This window comes from Ambystoma mexicanum, chromosome 8 (genome assembly GCF_040938575.1).
Source record: "Ambystoma mexicanum isolate Mex_15411 chromosome 8, UKY_AmexF1_1, whole genome shotgun sequence".
Lineage (NCBI taxonomy): Eukaryota > Metazoa > Chordata > Amphibia > Caudata > Ambystomatidae > Ambystoma > Ambystoma mexicanum.
Window position 1 is genome coordinate 905,049,329 of NC_090929.1, and position 21,699 is coordinate 905,071,027.

The following is a 21,699-nucleotide window of genomic DNA, read 5'->3' on the forward strand; positions in this document are numbered from 1 at the left end:
GGAGCTCAGGGAATTTCGGACTGCAAGGCTCCTTCAAGGCCGGTCTGGCAGATGACCAGGCCATTGCGCAGGACCTCATGGAGTCTAAGGTCTCCCACATCGTCACAGCCAGCAAAGGGCTGTGCTTTGGTGTCGACATGAGAAGGACGGCGTTGATGCCGTCCTCATCTCATCTAATGTGCAGGAGCGGATCCTGGATCTGCCCTTCCGGAGTGTGGACCTTTTTCATTCGTCATCCGATGACGAGTTGGCAAAGAAGAAAACTACCACTCAAACCACCAAGTCCTTGGCCATCTTGACCAAACCTGGACAGAAATCCTTTCTTCAGTACCAGGGCAGGACCGAGTTCAAACCCCACGCTTTCTCCGGCTTCAAGGGGTTCGGGTCCACAGAGGCCTGACAGGTCGCCCAGCGACAACAGGAGGAAGCAGGAGAGGACTTTGCGCTGGTTTTTCCTCTCCCCCTCCTCCAACGCCAAGAAGCAGTGACGTCAATGTCGGGGAACGCATCTTGCCTGTGGGGGGCCATTTGGCTCTATTCCAGAACGCCTGGAAGCGTCTACTCAGCAACCTGTGGATCCTATCTGTAGTCTCCATCGGCTTCAGTCTTCCTCTTCCTGTGCCTATACTTCCTCTCTTCCTCTTTGTCAGATTCGGTCCCCGACTCTTTAACGGGAGGTCCTTTTGCTCTTGGAGATGCAGGCGATAGAACTGGTTCCTCTTTCAGACAGGGGCTCCGGGTACTATTCCAGGATTTTTGGTTGTACCTAAGAACAACCAGGCTGGCCTGAGGGTTGTCCTGTACCTGTCATTTCTAAATCTTTACTGCTGGAACGCTTCAAGATGATTTCTCCTGCGCACACAGCCGAGTCTGTGTGCAGGGGACTAGATTTGTTCCCTTGATCTCAAGGATGCGTACCTGCGTGTACCCATCTACCAACCGCATCGGAAGATTCTGTGGTTCACGGTTATGTTGTGCCACTTTAAGTACCAGGTGCTGGCCTTCAACCTGAACTCGGCCCCTCGTATCTTCACGAAGTTGATGAATGCAGTGGCAGACATTCTCCGCTTGAAGGGCCATCATCTGCACCCTTATTTGGATGACTGCCTGGTGAGGGCAGGGTCACCCGAGGGGGTGTTGCACTCCTGCCAGAGATTGGCAGATATCCTTCATCAGCTGTGGTTCTCCCTCAATCAGAGGAAGTCACAGTTGTGCCACTCGCAGGATCTGGTCTTCCTAGGGGTTCTTTGGGATACTACAGTTTTGTGGGTATTCCCTACACCCGAGAGACTCCTGTCCCTCCACAAGGCGGTGGGGCACTTTCTGGCCAACTCAACCACCTCAGCATGGTGGTTCCAGGATATTCTGGGCCAGAAGGCCTCCTGCGTGCTGACTGTACAGCTTGCTTTCCTCAAGATGAGGTGCATCCAGCTCCACCTGGCGGTCAATTGGGATCAGGTGACAGGGTCTCAGTCGGACAGGATCCAATGCAACCGCTCCTAATGCTCGATCTTTCCTGGTGGCTGATGGATGGCAATGTTTCAGTGGGAGCCCCCCTCACCCGACCGAAGCTTATCCTTGTGGTGATGACAGTCTTTTCTTTCGGGCTGGGGGCTACGCAATTCATGGAGCATGATCCAAAATGGAAGCCCCCCTGCATTTCAATCTGCTCGAGCTCAGGGCAGTGGGCCTGGCCCTCAAGGTGTTTTTTCCCCTCAGCAGGAACAGGTCTGTTTGGGTCAGGACGGACAATTCTACTACGATGTTTTACCTGAACAAGCAGGATGGCACCATTTCCCCCTCTTCTGCATGGACGGTATCGATCTGGGAATGGACCCTGACAGAGGGAATTTGGACTTCAGCAGTCCACCTCCTGGGGGACAGCAATGCAGAAATGGACCAGCTGAGCTGCTTGGGGTTCAACACCTACGATTGGGAGTTGCACACCAACTCCTTGTTGCCCCGGTTGCAGAGAGGGGGTTTGCAGACCTGAATTTGTTCACACCCCCTCTGAATTCCAAGTGCCCCAGCTTGCTTCATGGGCAGGACGGGGTCGGGGGTCTTTGGGAGATGCCTTCAAGATCGGTTGGCACGGCCGCAGGTGTTATGCTTTCTCACCCACCCCTCTGCTCCAAATGCCCCTCTGCAAGTTTGGGACTTTGGTGGGTTGCCGCCTCATACTGATTGCCCCCACCCACTGGCCTTCGAGGCCCTGGTTTTCGAATCTGCTGCAGTTGTGCTCCCAGCATCCCGTCCACCTTCCGATCTCCAGCAGGGGATTCCTGATGCAGCAGGGCAGGGGGGTGGAACATCCGGATCCAGCCAAGCTGGCGGCCTCGTTCCTGACCAGCTGAGGCTACACTTTTCGGATGACAACTGGGACATCATTCAGAAGGCCAGGAGGCCCTCGACTCGGTCCCAGTATAAGAGTAAATGGGACTAGGTTTTATTATGGACTGAGTGAGTACTCTAGTCACTACAGTGAGTAACATTAATTTTGTTCTTATTTGCTGTGCTTTTTTAGGGCCTCCTTCTTAGATCAATGCAGAGCTCTGGTGCAGTGTTTTGAAAGTTCGACTTCTATAGGTTTCAGTGCATGATTGCTGGGTACTAGGAAACTGCCCTTGCAGCAATTTTGCCTCTATGTAAAGCTATTGTATAATTATCCCTATTTTCCCTACACTTGTCGTCAGGCCAGCCTCAAGAATATGGACACAATCTTTCACATACACTACCATCTCCCCTAATTCTAGAGTATCGCCCTAACATCTGTTGTTTGATTTTGCCTTCTTTCACTTTTGCCCTCTGCCTGCTCCGCCGTCCGCCCCGTTTTCTTTTCCTTGACAGACCACCATCTGGATACTCGGGTTGGGAGCACAATAATACCACTTTCCAGACAAGACTCAGTGCTGAAAGATCAGGTGCAGCATCACTGCCTATACCATTACATTGACTCCGAAGGGGGCAGCATAGGCCCACTCTTCTGTCAGCAAGATATGAAAATATACATCTTCCACATTTTCTGCCTCACTGTCTCTAAGTCACACTCCTATAGTTGCTCTTTAAATGTAATCCATAGCTCTGCTTCTTCAAGTAAGAGTGATGCACTGCGCTTGGAATATCCACTAAAGCCAAATGCTAATTGTGTTTTTTTATAAATATTTAACTATCCTGTTATAGTGCCACCACTTGAAATTTGCATCCTCACATATTATATAATTTGGAAGAAATAAAACACGACTTTCGTTTCAGTAGGAGATATTCCCAAAAGCTCCTGAAAACGGTTGTTGTGATGCATGCCTTGTGCCCGCTTGTATTCATTTACTTGCAAGTACACCCCTGATAGAAATGTCAGACAACCAGTTCATTGTGGATGCAGTTGCCGGCATATGCGTTTTCAGACATGATCAAACTGGTATGGAAGAAATCCAGTTGGAACTTATTATTTTTTAGTGGTGTATGTTTGTTTCATTTGACTTTTTTATGGAACCAGTATATTTTCGCCTTGTTTTTTTCACCTCTGAACAAACATAGGGCAATGTTAAAAAAAAATCCATAATGCCGCAATGGCTTCCCGTATGCAGCATTTATAACTGGTCAGCGGAAATTTCCACCTGATCTTTTTGTACCTTTTCAGACATTTACACTCATACTACCTTAACGATAAACAGAAATGTGTTCTTGATACAAAGTTAAATGGCATAGAAAACAGAACTGTGTTATCTGACTGTTGATCATAAAGTATTGCTCGAGAGACTTCAAAGTACAGTGGCTAAAGAGAGGTTGCTCCTCTGACTTTATTGGAAGCCAGAAGGAAAGCAAAAATTAAGGTATCAAACTCAGACAACTGCTGATCGCGTGGGAGGAGCAATGGAAATCTCCCACATATGTTCTGGTCATGCCAGAAGGAGAATAGATTCTGAGGCAAGGTTAATATAGCGAATAAAGGTGATTCTGAACTTAGAGTTGACATCAGACGCCTGACTTTTCTGGGAGCAACCTTTATGTATTGGCAGTTGACTGTTGCAGACATTACTGGCTTCTTCTACATGCAGTTACCTGTGCTGAACGACAGATTTGAAGTACATGAAGGACCAGCAGCAAACAATAGCATAGATGCCTGGCTTGAAACTTAAACAATCTAGCTAATTTGGAAAAATGATAATTCCAAGCAGAAGACAGGATGACTAATTAATTATAAAAGATCTGGTTAGGCTTTCAGAGCTGTTTTAACAGTGAGTAAGGAGACTTTGCATAGTTACTGGCCCGCGGTGACCATGAGTGGCTTTCAGGTCTATCTTGTTTTGTATCTTGATGTAAAAATTGATTGTTTGATCCTCATTTGTCAGTTGTGGATATACATAGAAATAAGTTTATACATCTTTTTGTGCGCCGTTTTTGTTATTGTGAAATGTAACACTTGATGCAGTACAATATTTCAATATGAATGTGTAACCTGGTACCTCTATTTATAGAATAAAAATTGCGTTATAAAAAAATGAGAATTGACACTAGTTTATGGCAGTAAGCACACACACTGTGTTCTTATGTGGCCAGAGAATCCCCAAATATCTATTGATCAGGGATGCAGTGAATGTGCTAATTGTCATGTGGGAGTGAGCAGAGAATGCATCCACCTCTAATTTGTATGGTGTGCATTGCAGATAAAGATCAGTGAGACAGAAGGTCTGCTCGCCTATAGTGGCATAGCCAAGTGCAAGCCATCTTGGTCCCTTTTTTCTAAGTTAAATAAGGGGCTGCCTCTTCCTTAACCCCTTAAGTGCCAAGGACGAGTATGCTAGCCCTTTTTGCATAGACTTGCATAATAGCCTGGCACTTAGGGGTAGTTCACGCAAAATATTATTGTCTCAAAAGATGGGCCATAATAAAAATATATATATATAAAGAATAAAGAAAGTTCCTATGTAACATTTTGGGGAAATTAGGCTCAAAGTTTTGAAATGGGGGCATCCATTTTGTGAATTGAAGCAGCCTCCTCTGTTCATGTTAAGCTCTGCTCTTGCGGCACTAATCAAGCAAAAGCCCCCTACTGGGAGCTTTTGCTTACTGCTGCCAGAGAGCAGAGCTTAACATGAAGAGGAGGTCGCCACCGTAATTGCCTTGACTTTCTTTTTATGTTTCTTGTGCTCCCAGGCCCAGTGGAGCACAGAAAATGTAAAATGAAAGGCACCGCAGTTATAAATACTTCGCTGTCCACTGGCTGAGTCTTCATAATTGCTGTAACTTTCTTTTCAAGTTTCCTGGGCTCGTGGAAGCCCGGCAGATTTAAAACTAAAGGCGCATCAATTATAAATACAACTGTGTTGTATTTATATTTGCCAGTACTTTCGTTTTAAGTTTCCCGTGCTCCCCAGAGCTGGGGAGCCCAGGAGACTTCAAACGAAAGGCGCTGCAATTGCCAGGACTTTCGTTTTAAGTCTCACAGGCTCCCTAGATTCGGGGGAGCCTGGGAGACTAAAAATGTGGCAATTATAAATACAAAAGCAATATATTTATAATTGCTGGTACTAAAGGCGCAGCAATTATGTTAATGTATATTTGTACCATGCACTATCACAACCGGAGTGGTCCCCTGGCGCTCTGGCGGCTCTGAAAGAGTGGAAAAGGGAGGGTGAGTTAGTGGGAGGAAGCTGGAAAAGTGCAAGAGAGCACTGATGTGCTGTTGGCAGCCTCAGCCTGGTGTGTCAGTTGGCTTGCCCTGTGGTGTTTGCGGCCAGTAGTCATTGTGTATTGTTCTGTGAGTCTATTTGTGTTTTGTTTTGTTGTTGCAGTGTAGTGAAGTTCGTGCGGTTTGTTGTGCTGTAGGTTTGTGGTTGTGTTTGGTTTAGAATTTGAGCAGTGTATGCAGAGGAGGAAATTGTTAGTGGATTGGTTAGTTACAACGCTGTTGTATTTATAATTGCCTGTACTTTTGCTTTAAGTCTCCAAGGCACCCGAGACCGGGGAGCCTGGGGAGCCCGGGAAAGCAGGGAGATAAAAAAAAACACTCACCAGCAGCCCAGGGCTGGAAGGAGCCTGAAAGCATTCTCTGCTCCACAGCTGTAATAAGCAAAAGCTCCCAGTAGGGGGCTTTTGCTTCATTAGTGCCGCAAGAGCAGAGCCTAACATAAGCACAGGAGGCTCATTCATTTGACAAAATGGATGCCTCCTAGTGCTTGAAATGTTTGGCTTTCAGCCTCATTTCCTCAAAATTTTACATAGGAACTGTCTTTAAAAATATTTTTTATAGATATTTTTTATTATGGCCCATCTTTTAAGACAATACAAATTTTGGTTGAACTATCCCTTTAATAGAATCTGTGACAAAGTCCCCGTCCTTATTTTTGGGACATCTAAACAGCTGTCCAAGGGGCTAGGTAATTCACTGATTTAGTGGATGATGGTCCCTGGTGTGGTATGAAGAGGATCTCCTGGTCACCACCACTTAGTCCCCGCCAATGAGATAGGGACTGCTGGATGAGTAACCAAATTGCTTCTGGCCAATTTAAGAGATGTACATATCATTACAAAGGGTCAGGGGTTCCTCAGTTCATCCGGTTGGCATCCCATGAAGAACACCAACGGACAAAAAGAACCCACAATGTAGTCTACATCCAACCTATTAAGCAACATCAGTGGATGGACAAGGACAAGTTTCAGGATAGCATCATTCCTGCAGCTATTGCCCTGTTGAATACCCGCCGCTCGTAGAGAATTTGTGACTCTGCTCCCTGAGCCGAGCACTCACTCACGTTCATAGAAACACACGCTTTCCCATTCCAAGATGGCCGGCACAACTTCAAACGCTACGGTCTGCTTGCTAGTGTGAAGAAACTCTAACTGATATATAAAGGCTGTAATTAAGAGGGGGGCAATTAATATCCCAGTACAATCAGACCACCCAGCTTCAAACCCCTGATCCAACCCAGCACTAGGGGACTTCAGGCTCTTGAAACCCCTGCCCGGTAGAGTGATGTGGATGTTTGGAATAAGTCAGTGGTGGAGTTTAGAGGAAGTTGGCGATTCACAGTCATAGTGGGAGAAGGAGGCTGGAGAGAGATAGTAAGGCACTGCAGGAGTCGAGATGAGGGTAAGGAGGAATATCAGGAGAGGTAGGTGGGTGAGCATTGGGAGTTGGCAGGAGGAGAGTATCGATTAGTTGCAGGAGAGGAATATCTGGAGTTGGTAAGAATGAAACAGCAGCTGCAGGTTGGGAATCAGGAGGAGTGCAGCACACAAGTGTGTTACTAGAAATTGAGAGCAGGAAAGGATGAGAGGGAAATATCGCCCATGGCAGGTACTAGAGACCCCTATAAAACGAGTGGGAAGAGGAAAGGGCATGAGTTGTGGTTGATGACGAGGACCAGAATTGGAGTAGAAAGTATATATGTAGGGTTGAAAGTAGGACCCTATGGAAAAGCTTGTAAGCTCCTCTATGGAAACTGGTGATAGGAAACCTGGTTGGCTCTGTGCTCTTGAAAAAAACGAAACTACAGCTGTTCTATGGCTAGTGGCGAGACACTGCGACATCCATGGAATCTACAGGAGGAATTACATAACAGACAAGCTGGAGTACTTTTGGAAGGAAAATCACGGAGACTAAGAGTGCCAGGCAGATTGCCCGAATTATTTTGAATTTCGGAAGATGACATTTGAACGTGTGCAACTTTTATGGAAGGACTTACTTTTTACTTTTAGTTTTGCCCGAGGAGTTTTTTGTGTTTAATAAAATGTGGATCCCACTCGGCTATATGCCCGTTTTCAAAGCAAACTAGGCTAACAGAAGGTGCGGGGTTAGCCCTAATTAAAAGATTTACCCGGCTTACTTGCCCACTTTTCTAGGCATTCAAGCTATTTGCCCACCCCTTACTTGCTATGGCTAGTCATCTGCACGCTGTATATGAAAGTATGCTTTACTACCCTACAGAACTCTGTTATAAGTCATCCTAGCTACTCCACAATCACAACACCGATTTGCTATGTGTGATTACCCCGGGGCCACAGTGCGGTCTATACAACACAGCCCAGGAATGAACGCAGCTGTGCTCCAACCCAGAAAGGGACTGTGACCCAGGACGCATGAAATGCGGGCCGTTGGAGGGCCTGGGAGTTTAGGCGCGGGGTGGGGCTGAAGATGGCGCAGAAGCCATGGGGAGGGGTGGCGTGATGGCGCCACCAAAACAAAAGGAAATAGGAAGGGAGGAAGCGGCACCGGGAAAAGGTGCGAAAGGTAGCGGCGTGGGGCCAGAGAAAGCCCGGCCCCCAGGGGAAAAGACAAAAAAGCGGAGGGGTATAAGAGGGGTAAGAAAGATGACCAAAATCACAAACCAGGTAAGGAGCCTACCTCTGCGGGTAAGCTCCTTGGGACCTGGACAGAGGAAAGCTTTTTTGCCACCCACCCCACCTTGCAAAAAATAACGGAAAAGAAGTAAAGGAACAGAAAATGGAACGCCGAGTACTTTCTTCGTACACGGTCCAAAGCAAGTCGTAGGCGGCATGTGCCCAGGGACGGAGGCCCAAGGAGGACAAGAACTCAGAACAAGCCTTGGGCAAACCCGGAACTGGACACAGTGTGCCCAAAAGCTGATAACAATGTATTATTTTCTTATGTTATGTATTTTCTGCAAGAAAATAAAAATGCCTACGGCCTACTATATTTCCACAAATACAACTAGTCTGTGCTACCATTACTTGCTTAGGGATCTGGGAGGGGGAGCAAAAGGAGCCCACACTACTCAGTTGGCCGCGTAGATGGTCAGTGTGGTTGCCGCTGCATAAATCCCATTCCCTCTATGGCTGTTCCTGAAGCTAGGGCATGTAGTATCACTTGGAAGTTATAAAGTAATTCATACAAATCAGTGCATTGATAAGACGTCCTAGTTCCAATTATGTGTTTGATTGCCCATAGGATAACTGCTTATGTGTAATAAAGTAATTCTGAGATTTACTTCGTTTCCCCACATATAAAGTATTCATGGTTATTCTGTTATAAAAATGTTTGTAATAAACAAGAGGCTAAGCTTTCTAATAGAGTGTTAGTTTCATTTGAATGGCGCATCCGTAATTTTGCTGGGACTGATTGTGCTATGCTGCCACGCGCAGTGTTTCATTTAGTGACAGTAATCGCTGTGGATTGTTTGGAATTTAAGTGGATTTAGAAAAAACGTCCAACCTTTCTGTGAAGGCAGTCCCGGTGTACGTATGTGCGGGACCTGCATAAAGACCTTGAAGCGAAGTGTGTTAAAACGTGCATGAAGAGGTCTTGCGAGGGTACAGGAACCATTCGAAGGCCGAAGCCATGCTATATTTCATGTCTTATTTTGCTGTCTCCCGCAGGCTTTCGAGGAAACTGAAGCCCTTCGTCTCTTCCAGTTCGTCCTGCCGGCTATGGTTAATCTGGCCCTCTCTCTGCCGAAGCTCTGCATGCAGGTAAACAGACACAGTTCACTGCCCTGGCGCGCCCAGACGCTGCGTGTAAGGATAAGTAATGGCTCGGGTCAGAGTGCCAGGGACGGGTTAGGTTTCTGATTAAAGGTTATGTCTGTTCAGTCACTTTCAGTTAACGGACTGGGGGATACGCAGGACAACACGCATCCATAACACTGTAAGAGGATGTTAGATAAACACCATCCTATTTCGTAGCCTTAATTCAAGCCATATATCAAAACACCACATCAGCCTGACACTTGATGTAGGAACTTCGGTGTTATTGAGCTTTTTAAAAGGTCCATTCGAAACAAAAACGCGTCATATTTTAACATTGAAAATAAGTATTATAAATGCCACCAGTCACGTAGCTATTTGTGAGTCAATAGCATGGTAAAGATAGGGTTATATGCGACACTGTGGATCTGGAATATCCTCTAGTCAGGGCTATAACAGATATCCATGCAGCTCAGGGGACAATAGCTAATAATGCCCCCCACGTGGGGCAAAGGCCTAAGTCTGTGTGGCATGAATTTCAGGGGTGCCCCACCCCATTATACGGTTTGGGGTCCAGCTTTTGTGTTTAATCCTATTTACCTATTTAATCATCACTAACAGAAAAGCTCTTCTGAGCCACCCCTTACCAAAAAATATACTTTATTATCCCTCCATGTTAGTAGGCCATGCCACCCCCATCCACCCCTAGCAGACCACATATATACAGATCAGAAATGTTAGCCTCATCACCATCGCCCCTCTGTGCTTTACTATCAGCATCTAATGGAGAAATGTGTTTATATAGTGCTTCATGCCGTATCCCCCTGTTTCTTAGCGCTATAACAGTTGGTGTTTGTTACCTGTAGCTTCAGTGCCTCTATACACTGACATCTTCAGGGCATTTTAGGGGTGGGGGAGATGCACTGTATCTCTTCATTGTCTCCCTTCTCACCAGACGTTCAGGTGTTGTGACAGGCTGCAGTGGCAAAGCACCTTCCTTTGCCATTGATATGTTTTGGAGGCAAGGTCACCGAGCATTGTCCATCTCCACCATTTAATGTTAGGGAAACAAGTTAGTCAGAAGCCTTCTACCACTGGGGATAGGTAGAGCAGTTTGGCAGGTAGCTTTCGGTATCACATTCAGGCTCTAGAAAGACCGTTTGTCAGGAACCTTCTACTACTGCAAAGGCCAGGGAAGATCAAGTCGCCCAACAGCATCTTTCTACAACACCCCCGTCTTAATTGAATGTTACTTGAAGTCTTTGTTAATTTTTCTTTGACTACTAGCTTTGTGATAAAACCTGTTCAGACATCTTCCTCCACCGTCATAATGGTCAGAATGGCTATCAGTACAGCCCTTCTGCCTCTGTGCCAACGTCAAACAGGCACTGTGCCAGAAACGTGGCTCTGTGAACTCCATCATTCAGAAAGAACGTTAAACGTGCATATTCACTTTCAGTTTATAGAACTCTATAGAAATATTTAGCAAGCGTCTCGCTCCCCGCCTACCACCGAGGCCATAATGTATACACAGTCACACTCTCCATATATACACACACACCCCCCTACCTTACCTACACTTGGCAGTTATGGTGAATGATGGCATTACCCGGTGTCTAATCGAATCATCATCACCAATTATTTTCCTTTGCTACCCCAGAGTTGGGCTGCAATCATGCCATACTGTTGTTCACCGCATCCAGCTGGATCCAAGAGCAGGTATTATGCACTTACTTCCTCTCTGCCAAATTAAGGCAGGAATCCCAAGAGCCTGAGAAGATTTGTCTCGCCAAATTACCTCCACTTCTTCCATTGTTCAGAAAGAAAGTTCACTAACTAGTTATCCACCTTCCAGTATTCTGAGTAAAATGTACCCATCTCATGTTTCTTCCCCACCATTGTCAAATTGCGGCGTGAACCTTTTAATTCTTCGGTTCTACGTGGTTTTATAGACCTCTTTTTTAAACGTCAGCACTGTGCTGGTGTACTTTTGGCCTTCAAAAATTCGACCAGGTTTTTTTAAAATGGGGAACCCACTCTGGCCCACACCCACGCCATCACTTCCTTACCCCCACATACACATATGCATGTATATGTGCATGCAATTGGTCGTTTTCAAATGAAAGTGCACCAACCTAAGTGTATACTTTTAAAAAGACTAAGAAAAAAGGTATTATACATTCTTCTTTCTACATGTGATCTATAGATCTGAAAAAAAACATGCAAGGGGCAGGGGTAGAAGCGTAAAAAGAGAAATAGTGGCACTGTCCCCCTGGCGGAGATGGGCGGGAGCATGAAACCAGGCCAGTGCTAAGGGGCTCGTGCAAAACAGATTTTATTTTTGATGTAATTGCAATGAGGGCTTAGGAAGGTTTTCTTTCTGCAAAAAGTAGAAAAAGGGTGGTGGTGTTGACGATTTAGATTTTAATTTTGTTGTCAGCCCCGCTATGTTATTTTAAATGGCTTTACCCCCACGTTTCAATCTGCCACCGTAAAAGTTCAAAGAAAACAAACTAGTGGTACACTGGCCTCTATGAAAAAAGTAAGCTACTTTTTTTGGCATCAAGCGTCTGCAAGGGCTTTTATAAAGAATAAAATAGATGTACAATGTAATGAAAATGTTCTTCTCTACCTGTGCATTCCAAAAATGTGCATTTTAGTTTGTTACTGCTATACGGGTGCAGAGGTAAGAATCTTGACACAAGTATAGTGCAGATAGTTATCATAAGCTTTTATTTATTCAAAAAGAAAGGAACGGTGGTTGGGGAAAGGCCTATATGTCTCTAACTACTATGAGGGGCTGCTCTGCCTCAGCAAAAGACAACTATGGACCCAGTGAAGATGTCTGTCAAACAAAAATGTCCACCGTCCTGTGTCTAAGCCTATTTCCATCCATTACGCTCTCAATCTAACTAAAAGAAAAGTGGGTGTCTTCTTAATTCCAGAAGGAGGTCTCTCCCATTCTGGATGACACCAAGCGCAGTCGCCTGCAAAAGAATGTGTATAGTTAAATGTTCACTGTTCACAAGTTCAAGCAATTTAAAGCTAATCCAGTTCCCCGCTCTCCTGGGGGCAACCTCTTACTGGATTCCTGGTTCCTCTTATTCACAAAATAATGTTCCTAAAAAATCCTCTGGGGAATTCCTCTTCCCCAGTCCGTAGCATATGGAATGGATCCTTTCCATTCTCTTGTGAGCTCTAGTTCACTAACCTGCCATACCTCACCATATTTTCCAATAGTGTATTACGTCTGTTTTACTCGCCTGCCAGGCTTCATTTCTGCAATGCTCACGTTCAAAGATATTCATGTTTTGGGCTCCAGCCTACTGGTTATACTTCTTCTTGTATTGAGGTTGGTCCTCAACTCTTATGCATTCCACTAGTGTGCTTTGCCCGCTTTTATCTGGGACCCAGACCCTGTCCCTTTGGCTTGGCGGGATCCTTGTCCCTTTGTTGCCTAGTGTTCACTTGGACAGACCTTGTATAATCACCTGTCGGGTACTGTCGAACCTAGGTGCACTCTCGATGTTGGTATCTGTTTGTTTGTTCTCCTATTCCCTTGTGTTCCTCGGGACGTGTTTATCTGCTTCACACAGTTCATATTATATTGTAGGTTCTCTTTCTCACCCCCTTGTGCTCTTCGGGATGTTCTTGGTGATTGATTGTTTAATATGCACTTACACTCAAGTGTTTCATAAAATGGGTTTATAAAGTGTGTACCTGTATGCCTCCTTTTCCATCCCCTTGTAATATTTGGGATGTTGTTCTAACGTTTGCAAAGTTCGTATTATATTGCACAGGATCCCTTTCACACCCTAGGCCTTTTATGGAAGTTTTCCTGAGCTTCCCCAGCTCCCTAAATGCCCACCTGACCGGTCCGGCACTTTCCGTACCTTTTGGAGTTCTTGGACGGTCTCCTTTCTCTTCGGGGGTGGGAGCGAAGCTTTTCTCCTTCTTGCTACTCCAGAATTTCTCTCTCGCCTTCGGCCTCCCGCGTCTCTTTTCCTGGTCAGTTTTCGCTGGTCTGGCTTCCTGTGTCTCTGCCATCGATCAGGTCCGTCTTGCTGAGACCTCTTGCTACCTGTAGCAGTCCACGTCCCGGCCTCCAGTGTCTATGGTTCCTCTATACTGGACCAACCAGCGTCTCCTTCCCTACTCCTCCAGGACTGGCTACTCAACATGTTTGTGAGCCCTTCTTCCCTTTTTAACATTAGGCTCACCTTTGGGCAGCTGTACCACATGTGTTGATTCCGCGGTGGGCTTTCGCTTCTTTGCTTCATCTTCCTTGCCACAGTAATATTTTGTCTCAGACTTTGGTGATTCTCTCTCTTCCTCGTCCCAGTCTTTTTAAGGATGTCCTCCGCTCAACCTTTACAAACAGTGGTGTGGGGAATCAGAGGGAATTGAGTGGGGGTTAAGGAAGATGGGGATACCGAAGGGGAGGATGAATACTGCGTTCTCCCAGGACCATTGTTTAATGAGCCAGGCGGGAAATGACCACTCTTGACACAAGCTATCGGGAACTGAGATTAACTTTATTCTCCTTAAAGATCAGGAACTGGTGGTTATTGCATAAACGGGTCGTGCATTAGGCCATTTCCACCAAGCAGTCTCTCATGTCTCTTTCTGAATGTCCTTTGGTCTGTGGAACACTTTAATCTTTCTTTCAAGGCGAGTTTCAGGTTATGAGATTTTTCCCTTCCCCGGACTTAAATCCCTTTCTGGAGTGAAACATAAACATAAAGTCTTAGGCAGATCCAAGACTGAAGGTGGCTGTCTTCTCCAGTCGCCTGGTTCTATAATTGTTTGCTTTTCTTTATGCCCCTTTTACTGAAGCTTATTCGTTTGTTCGTGACCTATAGGCTCTCCTGGGTCACAACTTTCATGTAGCAGTTCAAATTCTAAATATATTGTAAGCCAAGTATTGTTCATGCCTTCTCGCTGTGTGAGTGATTAATTAACGTTTCTCACCTTCGTTTCCTCGTCCGCCTCCGTATCTCCATGGATTGACGCTCCAGCCTTGAACACGCTCCGAACCTCTCGTACGTCAAATCCCAGCAACTGCCAGCTCGTATTTCAGGTAGGGCCGTGGCTCTCTCTTTCTCACAGGAGCCGCGCTGAATCAGCTGTTCTCGGAGCCTCTGGCGATCGCCAGACAGGCTCCTCCCCCACGACGGTGGGGCCGACGCAGCGAGCGAGTTCCTCGCTGCTCCTCTAGCAGGCCAACACGTCGTGATCAGCTGTGCTCACCTCGCCACTCGTAATTTCAGCTGGCTCACATTTCGTAGTAGTGGCGCACACGCTCACAGCTCAGAACCTTCGTCCGTTAGGTTCCTAATGTCTCTCAACTTGGAAAAGTCTTTCAGGCTTCTTAGGTCGACTAACTTGGGTAAACTTTTGACAACAGAGCTCAACAGGAGCACAATCACTCGTAGTAGACGAACATCATCTACTAATAAGCCCACTCATATACGGGCTCGCATTCCTGAGAGATTCCTTCTTCTTCTTCCTCCTCCTCCAACGGCTGCTCACACGACCCCCAGGTACATAAAAAGAAAACAGAGAGAACATTCTATTTCTAGAGAGAAGTACCTCCAAAGGTATTCTTTCACTTCTCATTGGACCTGCAGCATGCCTTCTCTTCATAAACCCTCCCCTCCGGAGGCATGGTGACATCATAATACCATTCAGTCTTCATGGCTGAGTGAACAGTTGTCTAATTGGCTCTGGCTTGTGCTGCGATCTGGCTCTTCCTTTCCCACTTCATCACATGTTTGTGAGCCCTTCTTCCCTTTTTAACATTAGGCTCACCTTTGGGCAGCTGTACCACATGTGTTGATTCTGCGGTGGGCTTTCGCTTCTTTGCTTCATCTTCCTTGCCACAGTAATATTTTGTCTCAGACTTTGGCGATTCTCTCTCTTCCTCGTCCCAGTCTTTTTAAGGATGTCCTCTGCTAAACCTTTACAAACAGTGGTGTGAGGAACCAGAGTGAATTGAGTGGGGGTTAAAGAAGATGGGGATACCGAAGGGGAGGATGAATACTGCGTTCTCCCAGGACCATTGTTACCAATCCCATAAAGGATTTCCTCTCCCATGAGATCCACCCGCTGAGCACCACCCCCAGGGGGAATATCTGGTTGTGGCCTCACCTCCCTGGCCTCATGGAAAGTGGCCTCGCCCAGGAAAGATTTTTGGAGCCACAACATCATCAATCGACACCCCGAGAGCAACTTGACAACATCCGCTAAGCGGTGTTACAGTAGGGCAAGTGGGGGCAGGATAGGTTTTCGCTTTAAGAGGCCTAGTGAATGTCCTTTCCCACATTCTACACAAAGGCAGCATTGTTACCCCGATGCCCAGATGGAAAATACACTCTTTAATTTCTGTCCATAGTGTAATTCCAAGTGTGTGCAACAGTTGCTTCCCGGGACTATGTTGAAGCGGGTGGTGGACGTGCCTAAAATTCTAACCGAAAACACTTTGAGAGGGCCGCCAGAAATGCTGGGAAGTTTACCCCATGCAGGTGGAATCTGCATTACAATGGAAGGCCCTAGTAGACATCTCTGACTCCGAAGAGGAGTGGGAAGAGCAGGGTGATAACGGCATTGAGAATGTCACCGCCGAAATGTAAGAGTATTGCCCCCATGCATAGTTTTACCGAGTAGAAAATCACCCCATGACCTCAAAAGGAATGGCTGATGCAGGATTTCAGGGTTATCTTGTCCAAAATTGTCAAATTACTGGAGCAGCCTGAAATACCAAGGAAAAGACATTTACAACGCACAGATGGGGAGCCAACAAAAAAGAGCTAGATATCAGGCCCAAGTAGAAAGTTATACTAACCCATTTTCTGATCATGATGAATATGAAAACACTCAGGACACTAACATTCATCAGGAATACCAGGAATGTATAGATGCTGATGATTACATCATGGTGTCCCCTAATGAGTTGACCTACCGATTACCTCCTGCCCCATTAAAGACAGATCTACTTAGTAGAGCTGCAAAACGATTCACAATTGTCACACAGGAAACGGATGAGGATGTTGATTTTATGGAGGATATTCTGGAGGAGAAGAAGCAGATTACACAATTTGAGAGGTGAGACCACGAAGCCGGGTGGCAGAAACCAGACTCCAAGGTGGGATGAGAGAAACTGTAAGCCATGGGCCTATGTACATTTTTGTTGAATTTTTATTTATTTTGTGTGGTACTGACAGAACTCCGGTTTAGATAGGATTTTGTGCTGAGGAATTTATGGTTTGTCGCAACCTCCTTGCAAGCACCCTTTTGTGATTTTATTTATAGGTTAGGGCCAAGAACCTATGAGGTGGGGTTAGCCTCGTTTTTGTGTGAAAATAAAGAGCCATTTACAATGCCACCTTGTCCATCTCCTGATCCTGACTTACCACGCATGCCATTGATTGTGTAACCAGGAACAGCTCTGGGTCCACTTAAAGGCAAAGGGTTTTTCCTGAACAACCTTTACAATGTTGAAGGAAGTCCATCTTAGTTGAGTGTTCAATATGGTCCAAGTGCTGAGCTGACCTGCATATTTCCCTCCCAGTGGGGTGTGCATTGGCATTTCTGCTATTTAATCTGTACATCAATGAATTGGTCACTTCTCTTTTCGCTGTCACTGATGTACCCAAAACAGGAGGTCATTAATTGCCAATACTGCTTTTATGCCTAAAATGAGGTGTTAATAGTTCAGACACCCATAGTGCTGAAGTCACTTAATGGATTTCTTAAATGGCCCCTGTTAAAACACTGAGAAGTTGGCCCAAACCCAATCAAGGTAGGTGGATGAACAGTCAAGGCCTAGTCTCAGGAAAAGTGTGAGTGTGGTCCTGGGCTACAATGAGTCCACATAGAACACCACCAATAATTTGTTAGTCAGTAAGTATATTAAAATACTATTATTTCTTCAGCCTTTTGGAACACACTAAGCATATCAAATTCACAGAGAAATAATGTAAATCAAAAACCATATATAACCTATATAAACATTCACCCTTAGAAATAGAATTGCATATGCATTCAGGACCAGTGTTTAACAGGTGAATAATCAAGTGCAGGAAAAATAGGTATAATTGTTAGAATGCACACAAACCCAGTTCCCTCTATGTTATGAAGTCCAGCCCAAAAGTCACAAGTTATAAACTATAGCTTCTTCAGGGAAAGTATTTCAGAACTGATGCATTGGGCTGTGCGGTGCTTTGAAAGTTCTTTAAAGTAAGGTAAGTGCCCCACTCTTTTCTATTCCCAGGGTAAGCCCTAAGAAAAGGATCCTTAGCCTAGGTTCAACGACCAGAGGCCAGGCCTGAGGGAGTTAGGGACAAGGGCTCTACACCCAATGTTACCCTCTGGAGGACAGCGGAATGGGGCAGAAACTGGTATGTTCACTTACCACACTGACTCCGATTCTTCCAGGTGACACTGCAGGTCTTCCAGAATTTGCTTGGGACACAGTCTTCTGTCCTTGGTTTGGGTGAGGGAAGCCCAGGAGTCACGGGTGCAGAGGTCCCTTTTCATGTCAGGAGTTGATTGTGCTTCTCACCAGATGTTTCAAGTGAGCTTCAAGAAGACCACCACCCCCCCCCCCAACTGAAGAAAAGGTTAAGACTTCAGCAGTTCAGACACTCCAGGACTTCTCACGGGTGTGCATAGAGATTGTTCCAGCAAAGGTCATCAAGGTCAGGCGTCAGGCAATCTTCCAGCGATCAACTCATAAACAGTACCTGAACAGCTTCCCTTGTGGTGACATGACTGAAAATCTGAGAGCAGGCGACCTATGGCATATGTTGAAGATCTTGCAAGTCCCAAGGTTCTGCTCGGAATGATGACAGCTGCAGCGAGGTAGCCTAAAAGGGAGTTGGTAAGTCCACTGGGTGCTCCAGGGACACTCCCAAAGGCTTCCAATGCATGGATCCTCAGGCAGGGTTCAAGACTAGCTGCTCCCACCAGTGCTAGGGTCGAAGCACCAACAAGTGTCTTCTGAGATCAGACAGAGGAGCAGGGATTCACCGGGCCAAACACTGGAGTAGATGCTGTCAGCTGCAGGGATTCGTCCTCGGGTCATCAGGGTGCAGAACTCTTGGTTCCAATCATGATCTGCCGAATAGCTGCAGTAGCCCTCCTTTTATCCAAGATTCAGGCTGTGAGCAAGCCCACCAATGGTAGGGATCTGCTAAATTCAAACAGCCCAGGGTTGTTAAAGCCTGGAAAACCTCTGTTCATCACATTCGTCCAGCAGTAGACTTTCGCACGCCACCGGATGTGAACTGGGACAAGGCAGTCCCAGCCGCCACCTTCTGGCTCACACACACAAAGCCCACTTGTCGCTAAAATCAGCAGCTTTTCACTTGGAATGAGGTAACCATATATGATATTGCCTGACTCGAGAAGGCAAGAAGAAGGCCAAACAAGATGGCCAAAGAACAAGCGAAAATCTTGTGGCATGGCCATGTTACGGTGCTAGCCACCTTTAGTAGCCATTCACGGTAAATGCAAAAGTGCACGAGAAAAATATGACAAAAATTGTAAAAATCATACAGCTGCCAACAGCTCGTTTTAGGCACATATCCAAAGTAATCAAAAATCTAACTGCACTGCACTACACTGTAAGTTGATTTAAACATACAAGAATTCTTAAAGAGAAGAGATCTGTCAGTACTGATCAACTTGGGGACTAGGTTTCCCTATAAGAATGAGCGAAACAGGCAAGGGAAGAAAAGCTCAAGGCTTTATTGACCTCCAAAAATTAGGACATGATTTAAAAATGAGCTAAAAGACTGGGGCATATAGGAATCTATGGAGGGAAAGGTGCAAAATGAAAATCGATCTTAACATCACCAATTGATAAATACACTGCATTCATGGACCGTAAAAGGCACATCAGTTAACGTTGCCAAATGTTAAGTCAAAACCTTACACCCTGTGATAAATCTGATTATGTCATCGCTCCTTTCATGGAGGTAGCCTCTCCTTATGTGTCCATGGGACGACAGCTGCTACCTGATCCTGACTCTGGGGGCAGCTATTTGAGGGAGGACAACATGGGGGGGAGGCGACAGTCGGGGGGATGACATGTGTTATGCATTTAAAAAATGTAATATCTTTGACTCTAAGATGGAGTCTATTGCAGTGCATTCTGGGTGCACAAGCCCCAAAATGCATTGCATTTGACTCCAAGCCCAAGTGAAATCTAATTTCTGAACACAGTGTGCATTTGCTGAAGCAAGAGAACAACAGCTTGGTTTTGTGTTCAGGCGAGGTTTGTTTTGCATTCCGCAAGGTGCCGAAGAGCAAGTTCTCTCGGCTCCCAATGCGAAACAGAGGGTGTTTACGTGTCAGTGGAATTCTGCAGTCTACACTGGCCGGGTAGTTGTGGAATTGCATTGGAAGTAGACCTCTCTGGAAAAGTACTGAGTTGTAATTTTGTACATTAGAGTGGCTAATATCAGACAAGGCTGGAAAACGAAAGAGTCACTTTTGCTTCTGCTGGATTGAAAGAAGGTAGACGTATCTTCTTCTTCAGTCTGTTCCCGTTGCGAGGGTCTCTTTGCCAACCTGGGGTTTTAAAAGCTGTCCAGTGCTGTTCTTGGCAAAAGATGAAGTGGTGCAAACAAAGGCTAATAGTGATGTAATCCTTCCTATTATTCTGTATGTTTATTCTGTAACATTTATCTGAGGATAAATGGCCAGATAAACGGCCAGATAAGTGCCAGTTTTATAATCTAATTGAGAGAGTGAGTTCTTGTGTTCCAAAAGCACACTGCCTTCTTGTTTTTTCTGTGCATTGGGGAAACTCATAAGCAAAATATATATGTATCTGAGCACTGAGACTTGGGAGAGCAAAACAACATGACATCATCAGGTGAGACATGGTATCCCCCTTTTCCCTTGTAGGGATATCCTCCCTCCCCTTCTGCATGCCATAATAGCATACTGCCATTATTCCCCTTGAAATTTTGACAACTCTACTGACAGTACTCCTCAATATCAAATGAAGTAACACACATTGAGACGAGGAAGAAGCGAGGAGCAATGATGATTTATTTTATTGAGTATCAAACACCAGCGGTCTAGTAGCTGGAGAAAGACGGGTCAACACGGTTTAAAACCTTGCCGGGAAAAGAAGTAATTAGTTCATATTCTCCTTATGCAGCTTTGGTGAGAAGATCAGAGAAACCGGGAATATGGCTGCTGGCGCCGGTGCAGGAAACGGAGCAGCAAGGCAACCCAGTGAGCAATGTGCTCAGTCAAGCTCTGTGGAGTCTGCTGCGAGGTGAAAGGAAGCAAACAGTGCTTACTGACAGCCAAGGGAGCTGGGGCACCGACAGAGAACCGGATGGATACTGGAGGTACCTGCATGATCAGCGAAAGCCTCGAGAGCCGGGGAAGCACCCAATGCGGAGACACAGAGCGAGCCAAGAAAGCAACCAATGAGCCCAGGGAAAGGATAACGAAGCACTGTTGGGCATGGCATCCGAAGCCCTAGACAGTGGGACTGGGCTCAGGGACCCACAGTACGAACTTGGGAAAAGCTGACCAGGGAAGACAAAGCCTGAGAGGCCAAGTGTAGAAAGTATCCTGCTTAGTCTTGTGAACCTTTGTCAAAGGGGAAGCCAAAGCCTGTGAGAGGCCCTGGGAAAAAAGAATCCCATTTAGCCTTGTGAAGACAAGTGATGGTGTTGGGCAGGTTATTGAACTCAACATATCATACATACCTCAGGGCTCCCCCACCCCGATACAGTACAGTAAAGTGTGCAAAGCGAACTGCATAAGAAAGCCCTGGCAGGAGAGTATACCAGGCAAAGTCAAGTGTGCAAAGTGAACTGCAGTGAATGTGGAGAAGAACCTGGGAGGAGAGTACACCAGGTGTTGTTTTGTGAATCAAGGAATCCCAAGGAAGATTCATACCTTAGTATTTTTGATTGTGTTGAATGTGAAAAGGATCTGGGGAAGGGAGTCATTTTTCCTGGATTAAATCACAACATCAATAGCAGGGAAATCTTCCTTGTGAACTGTGAAGATCATTCAGTTGCAACTTCTGTTGGTTGTATACCTTTTTGTTGAACTTGAACATTTGTGCACTTTTCAAGCAAGGAACATTATTACCCTTAGCACCTTAGAGTTACTTTTAGAGTCTGATGGCTAGGATAGAGCTTCAGACATTTTTGCTTTGGACATCTTGACACAGAACATACCCTTAGTTTTGGTTGAGGTAGGGAAATACCTCTTAGTTTAGGGATAGTGAGGCATTTTTCA

The 21,699-nt window shown here is 45.8% G+C and overlaps 1 protein-coding gene across 6 annotated transcripts in view; it reads left to right on the forward strand.

The window, feature by feature from the left end:
* PARG (poly(ADP-ribose) glycohydrolase) overlaps nucleotides 1-21,699 on the forward strand; it is a 2,316,516-nt gene that overhangs the window by 955,994 nt on the left and 1,338,823 nt on the right. For all 6 annotated transcript variants that reach the window (XM_069610801.1, XM_069610798.1, XM_069610799.1 and 3 more), the window contains one exon: nucleotides 9,337-9,429. In XM_069610801.1, the coding sequence (XP_069466902.1) occupies nucleotides 9,337-9,429 (93 nt within the window). The remainder of the gene's footprint in view (nucleotides 1-9,336; nucleotides 9,430-21,699) is intronic.